Source organism: Podarcis liolepis (genome assembly GCF_965112155.1).
Source record: "Podarcis liolepis genome assembly, chromosome: 1".
In the NCBI taxonomy this organism is placed as follows: domain Eukaryota; kingdom Metazoa; phylum Chordata; class Lepidosauria; order Squamata; family Lacertidae; genus Podarcis; species Podarcis liolepis.
Genome location: NC_139554.1, coordinates 16,290,912 through 16,314,454, shown reverse-complemented (window position 1 = coordinate 16,314,454; position 23,543 = coordinate 16,290,912). Strand labels below are relative to the sequence as shown.

The 23,543-nt window shown below is 40.0% G+C and overlaps 1 protein-coding gene across 9 annotated transcripts in view; it reads left to right on the top strand.

Moving 5' to 3' along the window:
* The window catches only part of PPP2R5C (protein phosphatase 2 regulatory subunit B'gamma), an 86,420-nt gene that overhangs the window by 36,686 nt on the left and 26,191 nt on the right, over window positions 1-23,543 (top strand). For all 9 annotated transcript variants that reach the window (XM_083518621.1, XM_083518623.1, XM_083518625.1 and 6 more), the window contains one exon: window positions 19,691-19,890. In XM_083518621.1, the coding sequence (XP_083374747.1) occupies window positions 19,691-19,890 (200 nt within the window). The remainder of the gene's footprint in view (window positions 1-19,690; window positions 19,891-23,543) is intronic.

The following is a 23,543-nucleotide window of genomic DNA, read 5'->3' as shown; positions in this document are numbered from 1 at the left end:
TTTCATTAGGATAATAAGTATAATGTACGAATTAAAAGCGTGCTCAGAGTGAGGAATGTTGAGTAAGATTCATGAGGGATTGTTGGGGGCGGAAGAGAAAGGGGCGAAGCGCCCAGTTCCTGCTAGCTCATTATTCATCTAGAAATCATTGTTCAGTTTGGTTATGAGTGTGCCTATGATAAACTGGATTTGTGGAGTAGTCCTTACAGATCAGCTTGCTGACTCACACACTGGCGTTGAAAGTGGATCTAATGCATGTGATGTAACACTTAATTAGATAATAAAGATGCAACAGCTTCCCTCTGATCTTGATCAGTTAAATGTAAAAGAGCGCATGCAGCAACTGAAAAAGCATTCACATGAACTCGAAAGTGGTGGAATACCATTTAATAAACGCTGGGTGTATCAGGTATGGATGCCACTCAGATCAAGCCAGGCTATGATAAAGCAAGTTCAGTGTAGATATGTGACGAAGCGAAAGGCCAACCAGTTTTAAGAGATGTTGCCTTTGTCCAATAAGCTTAGTATTTATTGGTTAGATTTGTATCCTACTGTATCTCCAAGGTCTTCGGAGTTGTAGATTATGCTGAAAGTGACGTCTCCAAGCCAGCCAGTGAGGTTCATAGCTTAGTGCAGGCGTAGGGAAACTCGGCCCTCCAGATGTTTTGGGACTACAACTCCCATCATCCCTAGCTAACAGGACCAGTGGTCAGGGATGATGTGAATTGTAGTCTCAAAACATCTGGAGGGCCGAGTTTGCCTATGCCTGGTTTAATGTCTGTTGGAGGACCTCTTCCCTTCTCCCGAGAGGGCTGCATACTGGCTTGCAGTGTACATATTTCGTTAGAAATTAGTACAGCCATTGGTGAAAAGACAGCTTGACAGTGCCACTGCATGACTCTGTATCTGCATTATTGTCCTTTAAAAGGGTGACAAAAATCCCTGTTGGCATTCAGGACCCTGTTAAAACCTGCAATACTACTAATAACGATAAGCATTTATGCAGCCTTAAGCATTCAAAGCACTTCACACCTTATATTATTGTGATAATCCTTACAAGATTTGTAAGGGTGGTCCGTATTATTAACCCATATCACAGTTTGAGGGGTGGGGCTAGGACACACTGGCTTGCTTAAAAGCTGTGAAATAAGTGCATCACGGTGGTGAGATGCACACTGACAGCTTTGTGAGTCATAGCTTGAGCCTGTGACTACGCCACCCCAACTTTTGATATATAATTAACCAATGAGTGTTTGCCCACTCCTTTCTCTGCTGTCTTCCTTGTTCCCTTGTTCTCACACTCTCTGCTGTCCATCCTGCCATACTTCCCAGGCTTTTGAGACCTAGGGGGACAGTGCAATAGGTCTTGCACTCCTCTCTCAAGCCAAGAAGCAGTAATGCAGCCCTACGATGTTCAGTTGCTCTCATGGTTTCAAAGGTCCTGTAGCTTTGCACAGGAATGTCAAATCAGGAATAGCTTCCTACTACAGTGGTACCTCGAGTTAAGTACTTAATTCGTTCCGGAGGTCAGTACTTAACCTGAAACTGTTCTTAACCTGAAGCACCACTTTAACTAATGGGGCCTCCTGCTGCTACCAGAGCACGATTTCTGTTCTCATCCTGAAGCAAAGTTCTTAACCTGAAGCACTATTTCTGGGTTAGTGGAGTCTGTAACCTGAAGCGTATATAACCTGAAGCGTATGTAACCAGAGGTACCACTGTACCAGTATCATTGTTTCTTAGTGCTATTACCAGCTGGTTATTCCCCACCCCCACCCCCAATTTTGTATTTAGCTCAAGATCGGCCGTTTTTAGAGTTTGAATTCCACAGAGAATCACCACGTTATTTAGCAAATTTCAACAGTTTCTCTCGTGGTATGAAAACCAGTATTATGCTGATTGTGTCGTGAATGCCAGCCTTTTTTAGACAGCTTTCCAAAACATATCCCACTCCGGCTGGAACAAGCAAGTTGTGACCTGTCATTCTGATGCTGACAGACTTTCAGTCATGGTGTGCTACTTGTTTTTGAAGTTACTAAATATGCGCTGGCTGAAAGGCCTAGCACACCTTTCTATTGCTTAAGGAGATTTCTCTGGTGACAGTTGTTAACTGTGTACGGCATACTTTGGTTTGGGAAGATCACTACAGGCCAGTAGTTCAGTTTGAATCCTTGGGGGGGGGGGGCGACATTTGCCAACCCTGCAAACATCTACCATTTCATTCCTTTATTGATCATTGCTTTTCATCAAAGGGCAGAAAGACATGCCTGTGCAAAAGCAAGATGCACAAAATAAAGTGGGTGGGGCTGTTGTCTGAAGTGTGTGTTCCTACCTGTTCTAGAGATTAAAATTCTTCTGTCATACTGTGATTGGCTAGTAGGCCAATCCTTTTTGGGTGAGGCCGCTTGGCCTCTGTTTTCCATTATTTACTTATTTTAAAATATGCTGCCTCTATTGTATCACCAAGATGATGTACAGTAAAGAAATCAATACAAAACAACAATTAAATATAAAATAAAAACTATTCCAATCTTTGGGGAGGCAGACTTTGTTGATTTACACATTGATGTGGCCCGTTAGCAGACAGGATTATTTTGCAAGGGAAAACCACACCCAATTAATTCCCCACTATGTCTGCATGGCTGCTAGCCCAATTAAAAAAGAGGGAAGAAAAGACTTGTTTGGTTCTTTTTCCTTCTTCTAAGCCATTTGGCATAGAAGTGAGATGGGCGCACAACCCTAGAGTCGGACACGACTGGCCCGTACGGGCAGGGGTACCTTTACCTTTACCTAAACCATTTGGACCACACTGGATACAGGAGTAGTACTATAATGTTACTGATACCAGCCCATCTCCTTTAGTTTCATGTGTCCCCAATGACAATGTTAATTAACTGTTTGGGGGATTCGATAGGAAACCTTGGAGCCTGAAGCAACTCTAGTTTCTGTTCTTTCATACAGAATTTTGGTGATTTCCTCATGACGCTTATATTTTTGGACTCTTGCAGTTTTTGAATTTTTATGATTATGCTGTTACAGCATCCATGAACATAGTGTGCAGAGAATGAAAAGACAAGTCTGTGCCCCAAGAGGTTTACAGTCTAGAAAATGACATAAAGGAGACAACAAGAAAAGACAGAAGCTGGAAGCAGGAATAGAAAGGGGGAGACTATGTGATGTGTACATGTAATTAGGTACAGTAATTCTTAGATATAGTAGGGAATGGGAACTAGAGGCTTCTCAGAAAAATTGGATTTTGAAGAAGAGTTTAAAAGAAGCAAGAAGTGACACCATAGATTATTTCTGAGATGGAGTTTCAGGCAGAATGAACAAGGGAGAAAATGAAGAATTTTTTGATGGGGGCCTTTGAAGTTTGAACCTGGATGATATCATAATGGTGGGGGGGGGCATGGAGATTTTTTTGAAGGTAAAGACAATAAGAATGTGCAGAATCTATGAATGGAAAGCTAACCTGTGTAGGGATTTAAAAGAGACTGTGGTATGGTTGGAGGAATGAGAGAAGTGAATTATTTTGACAGCAGAGTGCTGGATAGAGGTGAAGGACCAGATGTAAGACAACAGAAAAGAGAAAATGCAAGGTGAGAGATGGCCGAGATGGACCAGAGTTTTTGTCTCTTTTTTTTTTAATGTTGCCTAGGGAGAAGTGATGCGATTTGGTAACAGGCAGCAAAAGAAGGATGAGTTAAACCCATGACTTTTTGCCAGATCAATAGGATAGAGGATATTGTCATTGAGAGAAGAGAGCTGGGAGAAGGTACAGCCCAGCTGGATCACAACAGTGGCCCATCTAGTCCAGTATCCTGATCCTTTATGGAGGACGTCAAACATTTAAAAAACTTCCAGATACAGAGCTGCCTTCAGATGTTTTCTAAAAGTTGTGTAGCTCTTTATTTCCTTGACATCTGATGGGAGTGTGTTCCGCAGAGAGGGTGCCACTGCCAAGAAGGCCCTCTGCCTGGTCACTTCTCACAGTGACTTCAGGGCTTCAAAGGTCAGTACCAACACTTTGAATTGTGCTCGGAAGGGGTTTGAAATGATGACAAAGCATTGAAATATCCGAAAGGCACATGGAGATGCAGAATTGGAGGGAGAAGGTTCTAGGCTAGAGAGTCAAAACCCTTCTGTCAGCACTATTGGTGGTACTGAAAACCATTAGGTGTGATGCTGGGTAGAGGGAGAATAGTGAAGAGTCACTCCCTTGTGTCCTGCGCAGCCATTACATAACCCCTAATGAAGACTATACTCAAAAAGACTCAAGATTCTGATCAATGTTCAGATTGTTGCTTACAGATATATCACTTGAAGCTACCAGGCAACTAGGATTCTGAGTACCTTTGCTGTTGGATCAGCAATTCCTAAACTTTGCATTGTGAACCATTATTCTAGTTGTTTCTTCTTCTTCTTCTTCTTCTTCTTCTTCTTCTTCTTCTTCTTCTTCTTCTTCTTCTTCTCCTCCTCCTCCTCCTCCTCCTCCTCCTCCTTGCTGCCACTTTATTTCTTATATTGCAGGGGCCATAGCATTCAACACCCATGATTTCCATGCTATGCAAGCAATCTGTGTGGTGAGAGAGACCCGTGTTATGGCTGCTGCTTGGAACAGCTGCCATGTAAAAGTCTTTCAAGCATCAGCCTCCCACGCAGTGACCATGATCTGAGAATCTCAGTAATGAACAGGAAGCACAAATATAACAACACTTATCTACTATCTATCCGTACTCGCACACCCATTGTTGGAATTTATAAAAACTGGAACTCTTCTGTAACTTCACATAGTAAAATGATGCATCAGACTAGGACTTAGAAATTCAGGCTAGGAGTGCCACAGAATTCTGATTGGGATGTAGTAAAGGATGAGTCTTTTTCAGAGTTTAGAAATCTAAAATAATTGTCTTGTTGAATCAACTGTGTGCATTGCAATTGCTTGAAATCAAACCTTTATTAGGCATTATGCAAATAAAACCATAAAAAAAAAACATGTAAAAGCCTTGAAATATATATTGCTATTTCTATTGCTATTTCTATTAATACTCGGTTTTAGTTTAGTTTAATTCCCGTCTTCCATTTTTTTTTCTCCTACTGAAAATAAACCAGTGCCTTCTCTAAAAATTTCTATAAGAAATTGTTAGCCTATGTGACTGAGCTTTGTGCTTTGTTGTTGTTGTTTAGTCGTGTCCGACTCTTTGTGACCCCATGGACCAGAGCACGCCAGGCACTCCTGTCTTCCACTGCCTCCCGCAGTTTGGTCAAATTCATGCTGGTAGCTTTGAGAACACTGTCCAACCATCTCGTCCTCTGTCCCCTTCTCCTTGTGCCCTCCATCTTTCCCAACATCAGGGTCTTTTCCAGGGAGTCTTCTCTTCTCATGAGGTGGCCAAAGTATTGGAGCCTCAGCTTCAGGATCTGTCCTTCCAGTGAGCACTCAGGGCTGATTTCCTTCAGAATGGAGAGGTTTGATCTTCTTGCAGTCCATGGGACTCTCAAGAGTCTCTGAGCATTGTGCTTAGAGATTGTTAATCTTTTGCCCTCTATAACTTGTCTTTAGACCATCTCAGAGGTCCAGAGAGGCCTGGACTACTTGCAGCTTTTGAGGCCCCTAGTTGTAATAAAAATTTGAAAAATGAACAAGTTTGTATATATAATAGCTGGTTTAGGAGGGCATGTTCATCACATGTTCAGCATTCTTGTGCCATCATGTTTATGTACAGTGGTACCTCGGGTTACAGACACTTCAGGTTACAGACTCCGCTAACCCAGAAATAGTACCTCGGGTTAAGAACTTTGCTTCAGGATGGGAATAGAAATTGCACGGCAGCAGCGGGAGGCCCCATTAGCTAAAGTGGCACCTCAGGTTAAGAACAGTTTCAGGTTAAGAACGGACCTCCAGAACGAATTAAGTTCTTAACCCGAGGTACCGCTGTACATTCTAAATTATTCAAGATGACAAAATCTATATCAGTTAATGGTGACCTATGTTCTTGACCAGATTGCATATTTTATTTGCTTATATTTGCAGCTCTAACCCGAGCGTGTGTATCACATTTTGGTTGAGTGTACGTAAAAACATACCCCCCCCCCCATCCTATACACAAATAGAGAGAAGGAGTTGAGCCTGATTGCATATCAAATACTTCAGAGACAAAATTACTTATTTGCAGTAGTTCAGGTGGGGGAGTTGTGGAGGGGGGGTTATGGTTTTAAAAATTAGAATGTCCCATATTTGGGTAACTTTCAGTCAGTTTTGGCCGGTGGTGTTCAGATGTTACTGGAGGCATGAAAGTGTCTGCATTAGCCCCGTGCCTGTCCCGATTGTCGGCTGTGGTGATTGTGGTTGATCAGTCCTACTGAAAAAATTATACCTTCCCAACTGGTTAGCAGCATTTGCTTTCTAAGATAGGTGTTTGAGGACTACTTCGCCTGTTACTTTTTCTGATACAATGGTTGCTTAGGGGAAATGTGTGTGCAGTTATTTATTTATAAGATATATATTTTACTATAGAGCAGGTAAAACAAAAATAAAAGAAGTTAGACTGTTTGTTTTCCATTATAAATAGAAGTAAAACTTTCCCAAGCAAAGTCATGAGGTTGAGTGGTGGTCCAAGTCTCTGTCCTCTGCAGATAGATGGGTTGTGATACTAGCACATTTATTGGCTTCCCAGTTCACATGCACATGTTAAGACATTTTCACTGTTCTTGTGCTATAAAATTTGCTGGAACCGCATCTCCACATTAGAGTATCCTATGGAATGATCCTAGTTAGGATCAGGATTCTGTCTGTATTAAGATCTCTACTAGTCTGGATTTGTAGCTGATCACGACAGTCTGACTACATTTATGTGGTTTCTAGACAAACAAGAAAAAAAAGTTTTTTTGTATGTCCTGTTTGAACTTTCTATAGCCGTGGCTAATATTGATCATAAGGTATAAACTGACAGACTAGCAAGAGAGTCTTCTTCGTGAGGACTTCTCAGAAGATGATCTCCTTGAGAAATCCAGGTGTAGCCAGGTGTAGTGTTCTTCGGGTTTTAATGATGTATATATATGTGTGATCAAGGTACCCATGTGTGATCAAGGTACCCATGATAACCTGAAACATAACTGATTACAGGCCACGAAGAATAGAGATAATTTACAAAGAAGAAATTTACATAATTAAAAAAAATACTCAGGAGACAACAAAGTATTCTGTGGCATTCCTTATTTCATATGAACATATGCTATCAACTCAGCATTGTGTCGCATTGTGTTAATATCCATTCTTCAGCACAAGATGCTTTGGTTACTTTAAAATATGTATATATGACATAAACCACTGTAGCAGTAATATTTTATGAAGAATTGCTTCAGTGCACTTTCCCCAAAAATGTTACACCTTTGTGCAAGTAGATCCTTTCCAGCCCCCCCCCCCACCTTATAAGAGAACCAGATTTACAACTTACCACGGCCCTACCATACGTAGAAAGAAGAGCCTTTTGGATGCTATATATTTTATGGTTTCCATGGTGACACAATGCCGCAGAGACATCTTGAAACAATATTCTCACAAGTTAGCACAAATATAAAAATGTCCTCTTTCCAATAAGGAATCCCATGTTGTACTAATCAGAATCTTTTTTCCATTGTCTTCAATTCTTTTTACACAATCCACTGGTAGTAGTAACATATGATTAAGCAGGAAAGCTTTGTCTACCACACTTGCCATTATGCTTTTTTTTCAGAAGAATACAGTTTTTCATGATTAATTTTTTATTTGGAATAAATTACGCATCACTTCCACTTAAGGCTACACAGCATGATTACCGTATTTTTCGCTCTATAAGACGCACCAGATCATAAGACGCACCTAATTTTTGGAGGAGGAAAACAAGAAAAAAAATATTCTGAATCTCAGAAGCCAGAACAACAAGAGGGATCGCAGCGCAGCGAAAGAAGCAATCCCTCTCGCTGTTCTGGCTTCTGGGATAGCTGCGCAGCCTGCATTCGCTCCATAAGACGCACACACATTTCCCCTTACTTTTTAGAAGGGAAAAAGTGAGTCTTATAGAGCAAAAAATATGGTAGGTAGTTTTTTTTAACATTATTAGTATTTATGTAGGTGAGGCATTTTGGGTGTAACCTCATTATCCTTTCACCAACTCAAGTTGTCAAATGCTGTTTCTTACTGTCATGGCTAATACTTTCAGACCCTACAGAAGTCCTTGTGCGAATGAGATTACTTCATTGGATGCAGCCTTATGTATTTATGGAGAACTGGCACTAATCATGAAGTGAAAGTTGTCCATTTCAACATCTTAAAATAATCTAGATCTGGGCTTTTTTGGAGGACTGTTCGTCAGACTATTGTGCCTACTACTCATTCAATATCACTCACTTCTACTCACATAGATCCATCTGAAGAGGCACATACAGCTGCCGCCAAATCACTCAAATTGTATACGTGCAGGTCCCGCTTTCTGAACGCTCGCCATGCAAAAAATGTTAATTTACAACCAAATGAAGCTTTCTTGAAGGCACAGCCCACTAAAACGGAGGTTGCCCACCTTTCTGGAGTCATTGGACAGATCTGTAAATTGCTGTGGGCACTACAAATGTAGAACTGCACCTTAGTCTATTGGCTACAACAGAATGCTTCTTTCTTGCCTAATTTCAGCAAGAGCAGGAGACCCTGCGAATGTCCTTTACCAGCGCTCATGCACTAGAATATTAGTGCAATGCCTGTCTGGTCTTGCACTTGAAAACTCTTTTCAGCATGCCATCAGGGCTGTGTGGGAAGAAAAGTAACTTTCTATTTTTGTTTCAACTTAGTCATTTTGCTGGTGTCTAGAGGACAAACGGCTTAACTGTGTTTTTTGTTGCATTTAAGCTGTAGTTGGGCAAAAGGACACTTGAATAATTATTTAACTGGTTTTCTATCTGTGTCATGATGAATGAGTAGGCTGCCTAGAGTCGCTCAGATCACAGGATATTAGGAACATCATATTAAAGTAATTTACAGTGCTTTACAAAAGGTAATGAGCTTGAGCAGTCCCTTTTTAAAGTAAAGGGCAGTGAAGAAGCCTTCTTGAGGAAGAAATGAGCACACGCTAAAAGCGTAGTAGAACTCAGGAGAAGTGGCAGAGTTGTTTTTCTGTGAAACTCTTTCAGGTGCTAGATAAAATGTCAGGTTTGCTTTAGGGCTAAAATCTGGCTTTGTACATTTTGTTTACTTTCCCTCACTCAGCTAGCTTTTCTACACTCTGCCTGTCTGATTATCTGAACTGGCATCTTTTTAAAATTTCCAATGATATTTGTACTTAAAGTCACATTCATTTTTAGTGGTTTCACTTGCAGTTTAGAGTGTTTCTCTGCAGAGTAGCTTTCTTTCTTTTTTTTTTTTTTTTTTTTTTTGCATTTTAAAAAATTTTATTCATCTTTCCATATATATACATTAAATCCGTGTTTTATACATCTCATTCTTTTGGACTTCCTTCAACGTCCTTGACATTCATTCGTATTTATCTCTTTATAACGCATTCCAATCTTTCGTACTGCCATTAGTACCATCTTTCAGACATTGTTTTCCATAAGCAATACTTCTTAGTGTTTTACAGTGCCTCTTTAAATCCTACTAGCGTTGTGTTTACTAAACATTTGTTCTCCAGATAATCCGCAAATTTTCCCCAGTCATCTATAAATTTTTGATCCTTCATATATCTAATTTTCCCTGTCAATTTATCTAACTCCGCATATTCCGTCAATTTTAATCTCCACTCTGTTAACGTTGGGCTTTCTTCCTGCTTCCACTTCTGCGCCACCACGATTCTAGCTGCTGTTACCGCATATTGGAAGATTTTACAATCCTTTCTTTTAATATCTTTTCCGACCATACCTAATAGAAAAGCTTCGGGTTTCTTTACAAATGTGTAACTTAATATCTTTTTGATTTCATTATAGACTTCGTCCCAGAAGCTTTTAACCTTCCCACATTCCCACCATTGGTGATAGAACGTCCCTTCTTTTTGTCTACATTTCCAACATTTGTTATCTGTTTTATACATCTTGGCTAGTTTAACGGGTGTTATATACCACCTATATAACATTTTTAACATATTCTCCCTTAACAGTACACATGCTGTAAATTTTATATTCACTCTCCACAATTTTTCCCAATTCTCCAATTGAATATCATGACCGAGGTCCTTTGCCCACTGAGTCATCACTTTTTTGACTTTCTCATCTTTCATGTTCCATTCTAACAGTATTTTATACATACTTGACAGATTTTTCCGATCACAGTTTATTATCTCTCTCTGAAATTTCGATGTCTTTTCATCGTAGCCCCTCTCTTTCACTTCTTTTTTAAATATCTCATTTATCTGATAGTAACTCAGCCAATCGTATGTATATCTTTTTACCTGGTCGTATGGTTTAATTTTCCACTTCCCTCCTTCCTTCAATACCATTTCTTCGTACCTACCCCATTTTTTCCCCATATTGACTTTCTTTACACTTATTAACTCCACTGGTGATAACCAGTGTGGGGTTTTTGGTTCTAGTGTGTTCTTATATCTATTCCAAACTTCTATCAAAGGTCCCTTAAAGATATGGCTGCAAAATCCCTTATGTACTTTTATCTTATCTCTCCACAAATAGGCATGCCATCCAAATTTGTTCTTATACCCTTCTAAATCCAATAACTCTGTATCCTCCAACTTTATCCACTCTTTAATCCAGCAAAGGCATGCCGCCTCGTAGTACAGTCTCATGTCTGGCAGGGCGAAGCCCCCTCTTTCAGTGGTATCTGTTAATATCTTAAACTTAATTCTGGGCTTCTTTCCTTCCCAGACAAATCTAGAAATCACCCTTTGCCATTCTTTAAAGTTTTTTGTGCCCTTTATTATCGGGATTGTTTGGAATAGAAAAAGCATTTTGGGGAGTACCATCATTTTGACCATGGACACTCTACCCCAGAGTGATAATTTCATCCTTGCCCAAATCTCCAGATTTTTCTTAATTTCATTCCACACTGGGATATAATTATTTTGGTATAGGTCAATATTTTTATTGGTAAGCCAGAGTCCTAAATATTTAACTTTTTTAACTACTTCAATTCCTGTTTGTTCCTGTAATAATTCTATCTTATCTTGGTCTAAGTTTTTAACGATCATCTTTGTCTTATTCTTATTTAGTTTGAATCCAGCTAACTTCCCGAATTCCTCCATCTCCTCCAGAATTCCCTTTAAGCTGTTTATAGGATCTTCTACCGTTAATACCACGTCATCAGCATATGCTTTAACTTTGTATTCGTTTGAACCTAATGATATTCCCTTAATTTGTTTGTTTTGCCTTATTGCGTTTAGCAGAACCTCCAACACCACTATAAAGAGCAGCGGAGAGAGCGGGCAGCCCTGTCTTGTCCCTTTAGATATTTTTATATCTTCTGTTATGGCATTATTTATTATCAGCTTCGCTTTCTGTTCGGTGTATATTGCTTTTATCCCATTCCAAAATTCTTGACCCACTTCCATAATTTCTAAATTTCTCAGCATGAAGTCCCAGGTGACGTTATCGAAGGCTTTCTCCGCGTCAATAAAAATCAGACTAGCTGGCTTATCAATTCTGTCCGATAAATATTCTATTATATTAATTATGCCTCTTGTGTTGTTTTTTATTTGCCTTCCCGGTAGAAAACCCGCTTGGTCCTCATGCATTATCTTCACTAATATTTTTTTAAGCCTTTTTGCTAAAATTCCCGCAAAAATCTTATAATCTGTATTTAATAAGGAAATGGGTCTATAATTTTTTACTTGGGTTGGGTCAGTATCTTGTTTTGGAATTATTGTGATAAATGCCTCCTTCCAGGTGCTTGGGATCTCTTTTTCCTTTAGGGTCTTATTCATCACCTCAACTAACGGAACCGTCAATATATCTTTCATTTCTTTATAGTAACTCGCAGTAAACCCATCTGGGCCCGGGGCTTTACCTCTTTTCAGTTCCTTTATCACTTCCTCTGCTTCCTCTCTGGAAATGGGGGCATTTAACATTTCTCTTTGCTCTATCGAAATCTTCCTTACCATTTTCTCTTTTAAATATCTCTCTATTTTCCTATTGTTGTTTCTATCCTTATTCCTGTATAGTTGCTCGTAAAACTCCGCAAATCCTCTTCTAATCCCTTTTGGTTCAGTTATCTCTTCTCCGTTTATTTGTATTTTGTTTATTGTGTTTTGTTCCTTTCTTTTTTTGACTTGCCACGCAAGCCATTTTCCTGGCTTATTAGCAAATTCAAAATTTCTCTGTCTTAATCTTTTGATGTTCCACTCAACCTCCTTATTTATCAACATTGCAAATTGGGTTTGGAGGGATTTTATTTCCTGCAATATCCTTTCATTATTTGGTTTTTTAATTAGTTTTTGTTCACAATCCATAATCTGTCTCAAAATCTCCTTAGTTCTTTTTTCTTTATTTTTCTTTTTCCATGCATTTTGTTGGATGAGCAGGCCCCTCATGACTGCCTTACTCGCGTCCCATACCACGTTTATTTTAACCCCTTTATCTTGGTTATCTATGAAGTACTCCAATAATTTCGTCCGAATCTTTTCCACAAATTTTTGGTCATCCCATAAGTTATCATTTAATCTCCATCTGAAAGTTCGTCCTTCAACCCCCTTCATCTCCATTATTATGGGGTTGTGGTCGGAGATAATTTTGGCCTGTATTTCAATTTTTGTAGTTCTTACTGTTAGTTCATTTGATATCCAAATTTGGTCTAATCTTGACAGTGATTCATTCGGTCCTGAATGAAATGTAAATTGTTTCTCCATGGGGTGTCTCAATCTCCATATATCTACCAAGTTATAGTTCTTCACCATTTCAAAAAATATCTTAGGTAGTTTCCCTCCTTCTGTCTTAGTTTTCCTTAATCTATCTATTTCTGTTGAGACCACCCCGTTCATATCTCCCATTATTATGATTTTTTGGTCCATGTAGTCAAATAATCTCTCTTCCAATGATCTGAAAAATTCTGTTTTATTGCCATTTGGTGCATAGACTCCCACTATTATCATCATTTCCCCTTGCCAATTAATGCGGACTGCGATCATTCTCCCTTCCTCATCCTTAAATAGCTGGTGTGTTTCAATGTTATTTTTAATATATAATACTACTCCTCTTTTTTTCTTTTTATCGGAGGAGATAAACTCATTTCCTAACCTCTTATTAATAAGGATTTTCTTATGTTTACTGGCCACGTGGGTTTCTTGAAGGCATATGATATCTAAATTTTTCTTTTTTAGAATGCGTTCAATTCCATTGCGTTTTTTCTTATCATTCATTCCATTAACATTCCAATTCCATAGTTTTAAAGACATATTATTTTAGGTGCTACTCTGAGTTAGGTGTTACTCTGTAACCTTTCTGTTTCCTCTCCTTCTTCCTCCTCTTCTTCTTCTTCTAGTTCTCCTCTACTTTGTTCTTCCTCTTCACCTAACTCTAAATCCTCCCTCAATCTAGATCTACCTTCTGCACCCTTCTCCTCTTCCTCTCCCACTTGGAGCTCTTTATATCTTCTTGTGAATTTTCCTATTTCTTCGGGACTAGTCAATCTTCTTTTAACACCTTTATAGAAGAAAGAGACCCCTTCCGGAAATTCCCATCGGAAGTCAATTCTATTCTTTTTAAGTAGTTGAACTAGTGGTTTATACGATTCCCTCCGTTTAAGCAGCCTTATGGGGATATCTTTAAATAAAATAATATAATGCCCATCGATGTATAATCTTTTTCCCCTGTTCCTTTGCAAAACCAAATTTCTCATCTCTCTGTCTTTAAATGTAACTAAACAGTCCCCTGGATATTTCCTGGCTTTATTTGTTTTAATTTTCATTCTATACGCATTTATGATTGTTCTAGCCACATCTTCCTCTTCCACTTCCATCCACTGTGCTATTTCCTTCACTAATCTTTCTTTTATATTCTCGTTTTGTACTTCTGGAATTTGTCTCAATCTTAAGTTAGTCTCCCTCTGTTTTAGATCGTTCATTGCGATGGAGTCTTTAATTTCTTCCTGTATTTTGTTTAACTCTACTATCTCATTTCTCAATCTTTCCTCCTCTCGCTTCATCTCTTTCATTTCCTGCTTTGTCTTTTTTAGTCCCTCGTCCACTCTTTTTGAAACCTCTTTAATCTGTCCTTTTAGCTCGCTTACTGTCTCTTCAATCTTTTTGTCCATTTTTCCGATTTTGTTGTCCACCTGTTCCAATTTTGTTTCCAGATTTTTTTCGCTTTGTTTTATTTCTGCGAACATCCTCAGTATTTCTGTCCTAAATTCTGTTTCTTGTTTTGAAGCTCTCCTATCAGTTGGGGTACCTCCCTCTGCCCCTTTCTTCTGCGTATGTGACATTGTCCTTAAACCTTGGGAATTCCTTTTATGCCGAAAAAAAAAATATATATATATGTAAATGTATTCCTTATAGTTAAACTATTCAGCTTTCAATTAACCCCCAAGAGGTCTTAGTCCCTCGGGATAGTATAAACCTTCTTAAATTTAACCACTTGAAGTAGTCACTTGAAGTAACAGAGTCTGTTTCCCCAACCAAAAAGAAAAATAAATAAAAAGAAAACTATCCCTCCCCTCCAGAGATTTTAAAGAGGTTAGTTAGGTCCACCAACCAGATTCTAATTACACTCTTCCCGCCTCAATTCAGACTCTTCCACCCACTCTTTAACAACCACTTTAACAACCACTTAGCCTGTGAGAGTCTGAATCTCCAGTTAAACTTTTCCAAAGTTTAGGTGCAATGCTTAATTTAGTCCAGCAGGGGGAGTCAGTTCTTAAGCAGAGTTCTTAAGTGTATAGAGAGTTAGTCAATTAGTCAGTCAATTAGTCTTTCCTGTTTGTGGTTTCACGCTGTTCACACTGTTCTTCCCCCGTTCCTGCCTCTTTCCGTGACCCAAATGTTGAGTCCAAAAAAGATAGAGAAAGTATAACAAACGTAGCAGATAAAGAAAGCTCCCAAACAGCGATACAATAGCAAACGTAATTCCAAATGTCCAAAGAGTAGTCTTCCCTACTCCCGGAGTTTTCTTATAAACCACTTGGTGTAACGTCTCACAGGAGTCTTAGTAAAAGTCCTCTTAACAGTAATCTCCTTTTGTCTTTTTTTATGTAGATTGCTCTTTGTAGTTCTGTGTCTCCGTTGCCATGACGACTAAGTTTTTTTTCTAGTACCGCATTTCTCTGCCCTCCCTCGATTGTTTCCCTTTCCCCTCTACAGTGGGAGAGGGTCTAATTTCAAAGTGAGTCAGTGGGGGAGGGACGGACAATGTAGCCACTAGCAGTAACTTACTTTCTCCTTCGGCTCTGCAAACCACACTGCGTCTTTTCCCGCTGAAGACAAGCTAACGCTGAACTCGGCTGTTTCTCTTTCTTCTCAGATACTTCCTTGGGCTCTCCCCTTTGCAATTTCCAGCATTCTTTCTGCGTATCTGAGTTTCTTTGTATCGAGGGCAAGGCGCTTAGCCTGCAGGCTCGAGGCTTCGCTAATTCGCCGCTGTAATGGCTGCCCAAATTGCCGTCTCTCGTTCCGTCGCTCTCTTCGCCTTTATACAAAGGCTACCTGACGACCAGACGAGTGACACCTTCGCACTGCTGGGCACCAAGACCTCTGGATACCCTCCAGAGGGTTAGCGGGAGTTTTGTCGCCCTCAAAAACTCCCAATTCGGCCGAAAAGCTAGAGCTCTCTCCGGAGAGACAAACCCTCGCCTGCAACCGGATCTGCGCCCGCCGGAAGCCCTCTGCAGAGTAGCTTTCAAATATTTGTGTGGTTTCTCTGAACGCCATTTCTCAGAATTGTATTTCCACATTATGTCAAACTTCATCTTGATTTTTGACATACTTTACAAAGCAAAACTGGCCGCTGTCGCATCTTTATTGATAAATAAGAACCGCCGCCATTTTTCCTTATATTATTTAGAAGGTTTTTAAGGCAGTAGTTAAATGTGCAATGAATGGAAGGAGCTCCATTTTCTTCTACTATTCCTTCGTTCTTTTGTTCCAGTTTTAACCCAGGACATATCTTGATTGAAACTTAAACTGAAATTAGACTTTCTTGCAGTTCTCTTCCCCACTTTTTTATAACACTAGTAGATACCTTTTTTATTTTTACTAATAAACAAAATGAACAAAAGATGAAGAGCATAATGAAATACTGTTAAGCAGGTGGAAAGCAGCACATGATTGGACACTGTCATTGAACATTGTTCTAAAACATTTCTTAAAATACGGATTTTTCCATAAACCAGCTGCGTTGCTTTTGTAATAAGTTAGCTTAATCATAGTGACTATGGACCATATTTTCTCAATCCATTCAGATATAGTAGATAGGCTTTTTCCATTTTTTAGCTATTATAATCTTAGTACTTAGAAGGTCAAATATTCTTTCTTGCTCATTTTCCAGAATAACATCTTTTAGATAACCAAGCAGCTATAGTTTAGGTCCCAAATGTATATGATATCCTAACATATCAGAGATATTAGCCTGAACAGATTTCCATGATATTTCTATTTGAGAACAATTCCAAAGATGTGTATGTAATCTGCTTTATTTAATCCACTTCTCCAGCATTTATCTGATCCTTATATATTAAGTTCAGTTTATTAGGCATTAAATACCATTGATAGAGAGTTTTAAAATAGTTCTCATTTAGGTCTGCAGAAATTAGCAGAACATACATTATTTTACGTTTTTTGTTTCCTTTCTTGGGTAAAAATAGCTTTCTTGTGCGCAGAAAAGTGTCTGCCCATTTATTCAGTTTATTTTTTTTTATCTCAAAACAACCTCTTCATATATTCATTCATTCATTCATTCATTCATAGACAGACAGACAGACAGACAAACAGACAGACAGACAGACAGACAGACAGAGTAAGTTTAAATAGCTCCAGTTTAAACAACATCCAATATATTGTCATATGAATGTCATATATTCATTCATTCATTCATTCATTCATAGACAGACAGACAGACAAACAGACAGACAGACAGACAGACAGAGTAAGTTTAAATAGCTCCAGTTTAAACAACATCCAAATCCTGTGCTTCTGCAGAGGTTATTCAGCCTTCCTATTGCATTGGAGCCCTGGGAGCCGTTTAGGTCATTTGTAAAATATTGCATCTCAGCTAGTGTATGCTTATGATCACCTGGCCAGGATTAGTCCCATCCTGTCACACATTTTACCCGTTGTGTTCATACAGTCGATGTGTTTCAAGAGAAGTATGACGTGTGGAATGGTGATTGTAATTCATGTTAGACCATAGAATGGTTGTTGCATAAGCAGATGCTATACACTGTGTGGGATGTTCTGATTGGTTTAGCATCAACAGGAATTAAATTCTCTAACAACAACCAACCACAGTCCGTGACCAACTGGTGAGCCCATTGGCTATCTCGATTTGTCATTGCAATCTCTAGCCCAGGAGTGAGGAACCTCTGGCCTAAGGCCAATCTTGGCTGCCGGGGAGTCCCAAGATGGCCCACAAGACCATTACCCCTCCTCCCAAAAAAACAACCATGCCCACCTGTCCATCAGCTGACACTCTCTTGTGATGTCAGCTGGCGGGCAGAAGGGTGGAGTTAAGTTCTGCTTTGACTGCATGCACCTGTTCTCAGCTGGGAACTGGGGCGCCCAGTTAGCATGGCAAGGTTGAACCACCCATTCAACTGATGAATGGGGGAGTTAAATCCTGGCAGATCTGCAGGTTGTGCACCTGTTTATCAGAAGCTGCAACATAAATATTTTAAATAAATGTGAAGTGCCAAAAGGTGCCAAAAGCAGATAATTTAAAGTTAAATTTTTGCAGAAGTGTCAAATGTATTTAAAATAATTTCCATGTTGTGAGTATGGTACCCGTGTTACTTTATATTTAGTTGTTTGGGGTCTTAGAATTGGCTAAAGTGAGGCTCTTATCCTGCCAGCCGTCATAAGAATGGTGTTCTGTTCTTAAATAGCTGTCATCTAGCACCTTCTTTGTGGTTACCAAGCTCTTTGCTATCAATGGTCTCCTAGTAACACTGACGAAAGCTGTAATTGAATTTCACTTTGCAGTGTGTGCTTTCTAGACTGTTCGGTTAAGTTGATGCTTTTATTTATTTTGAAGATGTAGCTCAGAATTGCTGGATATGTGAAATTTTAATAAAAGCTATCTTTTCTTTGCCCAGAATAAAACTTTTTAATTGACTTGGCATTTTTGGTTGTTCAATTAATATATTTTGCAAATTGCTTGCACAAGACATTACATGCTGAACTAGACGGTATGAGTAACTTAAATTTTCAAGGAACTTTGCCTTTGTACACATGTGTAAATTGAAGGTATCAGCACGGGGAGTCTCATTTCCTGTATTTTCAGAAAAGTGCTGACTTCTCAAAGCTTCCCTGTTAAAATGTGCAAAATGTTTCTTTAGCACAGATGAAAGCTAGATGTTATTTTTCAATTTACGCAAGAAGCCATTGCTTGAAATTGCTATATATGTGCTAGTAAATGAGACTTGAGTTTTACAAGCAAGACATTACTGTCTTGTCACTAGAAATCCTACCTCACTCTTGAGACTGAGGCCTGGTCTTGAACCCTGAGATGATAAGAGTGATAAGATAAGAGTACAACCTCGATTTTCTGGTGGGCAGTGTCATTTTTTAATATTCCTCTGCATTTAAAACAAAAGCTGCAAGAAGCAGGAAACTCAACATATTAAGGATAACATTCTATCACATTTCTATGTTTATAGGGAGATTTGTTGTTATTTAGTTGTTTAGTCGTTTAGTCGTGTCCGACTCTTCGTGACCCCATGGACCAGAGCACGCCAGGCACTCCTGTCTTCCACTGCCTCCCGCAGTCTGGTCAAACTCATGTTCGTTGCTTTGAGAACACTGTCCAACCATCTCGTCCTCTGTCGTCCCCTTCTCCTTGTGCCCTCCATCTTTCCCAACATCAGGGTCTTTTCCAGGGAGTCTTCTCTTCTCATGAGGTGGCCAAAGTATTGGAGCCTCAGCTTCAGGATTTGTCCTTCCAGTGAGCACTCAGGGCTGATTTCCTTAAGAATGGATAGATAGGGAGATTACTATATAGGAAAGCATTAAAAATGTGATTTCCCCACCTGCCACCTGAAATGGTACTGTCTATTTTACAACCTAAGGACTCCGCCGCTCTATTTTGCAGTATGTAGAATAGAATCATAGAAATGTAGAGTTGGAAGGGATCACTAGAGTCATCTAGTCCAGTCCCCTGCAATGCAAGAATCTTGGTCCCAACATTGGGTTCAAATGTGTGGAAATGAAGCCAAGCTTCATTTCCCAGCATTCCCATCTATACATAGTTTTGTTTGCTCTAACTTGTCATAGGTGAATTTCATGTCCTGTGTTTTACCACTGCATAAACAAACACCCCGATTTTCTAGTCACAAATGTGTGTATCACATTAACGATTAATAATGAGAAAAGTACATGATACACGTCTATATAAGTAAACAGAGAGGCAGGAAAAATAGATTATACACTACCTATGGCACAAAACCTTTACAGCTAAATCGTTATCTCTTCAGGAAGTTCATTGCAGTCTTCCACAATACAATATTTTACAGACAATAAAGATTGTACTGCATAAACACAATATGGCAATAAAGCAATATTTTCACTCCTTTCAGATGTTCCCCCTGGAGAGCAAGAAAAGCTTTTTATTCAGAAGTTGCGACAATGTTGCGTCCTCTTCGACTTCGTTTCTGATCCACTAAGTGACCTGAAGTGGAAGGAAGTAAAAAGAGCAGCTTTAAGTGAAATGGTAGAGTACATCACGCATAACCGCAATGTAATTACTGAGCCCATTTACCCAGAAGTAGTACATATGGTAAGTGATTTAAATGGAATTTATTTATTTATTTATTGAAAAACAACCTTTTTTTGTTCTGCGTAAACTCTCCATAATTAAAGCTCTCTAGGTTCTAGAACTGTGCTCCTCAAACCGTGGGCCTCAGCCTATTTCTCAGGTGGGCTACAGCCTGCCCCTTAATTTATGCAATAGCCTTTTTGGTGGGCTGAATGCTTGCAGGGGCAGCTCCCTACATGTGCACTGCATAGGCATGTGGGGCAGTGGGAGTTGGTCAGAGAGCAAAGCAAGAGTGAAGTTGTAGCACACCATGTTGGAGGACTAGATAGAAAGGAAAGCGGTAATGGCCAAGTGCGACAGAAGAAAGAAAATGGTAAGAAGGGAGGCAAAGGAAACATACTGCATGAAGGAGAAGAGGAGGGAGGAGAAACACCCAGGGCCACTGCTGAGTCTTCAAGCTCCTCTGCTTTTCTCTGACTCTCACATTGCACACTCAACACCCCAGTTCTCTCTTCCTGCTGAGTCTGCAGCAGAGCCAGGAAGACTCCATCCTCTGAAGGGAAGAGGCCAGAGGGACTGTTTGAGGAAATGAGAAGTAAAATGAATATATTTAAACGTATTAATATTAAAATATTCTAAAAGTAAAGTAATAAACTGGAAATAGAGAAGAAGTGCATAAGACAGGGAAGCCATTTACAGCAAAAAGATAGGACCAGAGATTAAAGAAGGGGGAAGTTAAGGGGGGGAGGAATAAGGTAGAAGTTAAGCGTGAAGGGAGAAGTAGGGGAACGACAAGAGAGGAGAAGAAATACTTTGCCTGTTTCCACATGCCTCTCAGATTTTACCTAAACTGAAACGTAAGCCACTTTGTGCCCAGAAAGGTGACCTATAATTAAATTTGCATATGATGTATTATAAGATTAAGAATGGGATGTGTGAGTCACAATGCTCCAAAATCAGTGCTGTACTTTGCTATGGGACTCCCTGCCACTAGGAAATGGATGTGGCAAAAAAGTAAAATCAATTTCAAAAGAGGCTAATTATGTCGCTTTGTACTGCAATCTGCTGTCATTTTGTAAGTGCCATTGCCCTTGCACTGCCATTTTAGGACAGGGGTCAGTATTTTGTCACCCTCAAAAGGATGCTGCAGTTGGAATATTGAGAGCCCCTGATTTAAAAGGGTTTTCTTTACGCTTCATTTCCTACATAACACACTGGCTTGGATTTTTAGTTCATATTGTACTTCCAGGCTTGTCTTTTATAACTAAAATGTAACAGCACCATACTTGCAGCAGCATCAAGTGTGTTGTATAAATCTGACTCCAGTCCTGCAAAGTCTGCTTTTACTTTTGCTAGAATCTTGATCATCCATTTGTATGTTCTAAATTTACAAAAGGGAGAGTTAATAATCCACTAATTTTGGCATTGCTTGCCAGCCAAACCCATTACTTATGGGCATCACAAAGATTGTCTTCTCCCCCAATCCTCTGATATTCTGATATGTGCAGAAAACTCATGGGGGGGGGGTTGTTTGCAAAATTAACAAAGCAAACAACATCACTATTTCACAGCCCTCCATGAAAATACCATCCTAAAACCATCAGTGAGGGGGAAAGCCTATAACCTTGATGTTACTAAAGTGGTACCTCGGTTTAAGAACAGCCCTGTTTACAAAGTGTTCGGTATACAAACTCCGCAAAACCAGAAGTAGTGTTCCGGTTTACGAACTTTAACTTGCTCTACGAACAGCAGACGAAAGCGGCGGGAGGCCTCATTAGGGAAAGCATGCTTCGGTTTAAGAACTGCTTTGGTTTAAGAACGTGTCATGCTTTGGTCTCCTATCCTACATGCCCAGCCCACTTTAGAAGGTGAAAGAGCACACAGAACAGTTTCTGAAGATGACATAATTGTATGGATTAAGTTCATATGGGAGAAGATGGCCCTTGAGACTTTACTGTCCCAAACCACTTAGAGCCCTAAAAATTAGAAGCAGTACTTTGAATCAGGCCTGAAAAGCAAATAGAAACCTTCACCAATGGCATAAAATCAGATTGATTTACCTGAGAAGCATGCCCCTGTCAGCAGTCTAGCAGCTACATTGTGGTCCAGTTTAAAGTTTCTGAACACTCGAGGACTTCCGGGATAGCGCGAACGGGTAATGGCGGACTCCCTCCGAGCTCTGGAGGGAGTCGGCTCCGTTGAGGACGGGTCTTGCCGTGCCGGCGACACGGGGACCCTTAAAACCTCAGGCGCGGATGCCTGAGGACTTGGTGACTCGGTGGGCACCTTAAGCGCCCTCCCCGACCCGCGAAGAGCCTTTTTAAAGGCTGCGGAGTGGACTGGGGAGTGGCGTGGTGCTGAGAGTCCATCGCTACCTCGGCGGAGCGAAGCCGCGAGCCAGGACCGAAGAGCGCTATCTTTCTTCCTGAAATTGGACTGGAAATGTAACCCGTGAGTAGAAGGAAATTTCGGCACTAAAAGATTTTATCTTTGAATTTAAGTACGATCGGGGGGACGTGTTAAAAAGGAAGTCCACACTCCCCCCCCCACTAAAAGACTCAAAGCAAAGAGAGACCACTAGGTCGGAAAAGACGCTGGTGTTCAAATAGATAACTTTCATAAATTGGATTAAGAAGTATTTGCGCTGGAGAGGAAGAGAGAGGAATTTCAGAGGTCTGTTTTTTTGGTTGACCCCCCCCCCTAGACCCGGGAAGTGCCCTGTGTGTGAGCCCGGGAAAAAGAACAAGGAGTTTGACAGCTGTCAAAAGAGCTGTCAAACGGGAGACTAAAGATTGGAACTGTGTTAATAATATCTTTTTGGATTAAAAGTGATACATTAAAAGTGAACTGATTGGAAACAAGGTGACTGTGAACAACAAAGTAACGGATTGGTGGAAAAGAACTGATGGAAACCCCCCTGGAGGGAACTAAAGACATTGCAATGGCTGCAGAAGGGAAAGTATGGGCGGAGATAGAAAGAATGTTTTGTCTGGTGGGAATCCTACAAGAGCACAGTACTCTCATGAGTGAACAATTGATGACCTTCAATTTTGAATTAAACAACTCTGTTGACGACACAAAGTGGATGGAAAAAAACTCTGCAGCTGCAGAAGAAAAGATAATCTTGGAGCTGGGGGAAAAAGAAGAAGAGAGAGGAGAGGAAATGCAAGAGGAAAAAACCAACCAAGAGCCTGCAACCTTTGGAAACAAGGGAAATAAAGAAGATGACCAGTGGATTACAAATCTGCAGAAGGAGAGAAAGATAAAGGAAGAAGCCCCTGGAATAACTCGAATTTTGGATTATAAAAAAACAGACATTTACGATTGGGACTTCTTCTTTAAGTTGGAGTATGGGAGACTGATTGATCCTGGCCAGAAACTGCTCCTGGTTGATTCGGAAAGAGGGGAGGGGTGGATGGCAGAACCCCCTCGAGAAGAGAAGGCCAACAAAATGGACTGCCAACAAAACTGGTGGAGAGAGACTAACTGGGGCTTAAGGGCCTCGGATGTGAGAAATCCGGGCTAAAATGGTTTTTTTTCTTTAAGGACATCGGTTTGGGAAGGGACGGATACTGGGGAAGGGGGGAGGGGAGAGTAGAGTAGTGATAATCTGAGATTCAGAATGGAAATATAGGATTTTTGGCTTAACATTTCAAGGAGGGAATTTATGGGAG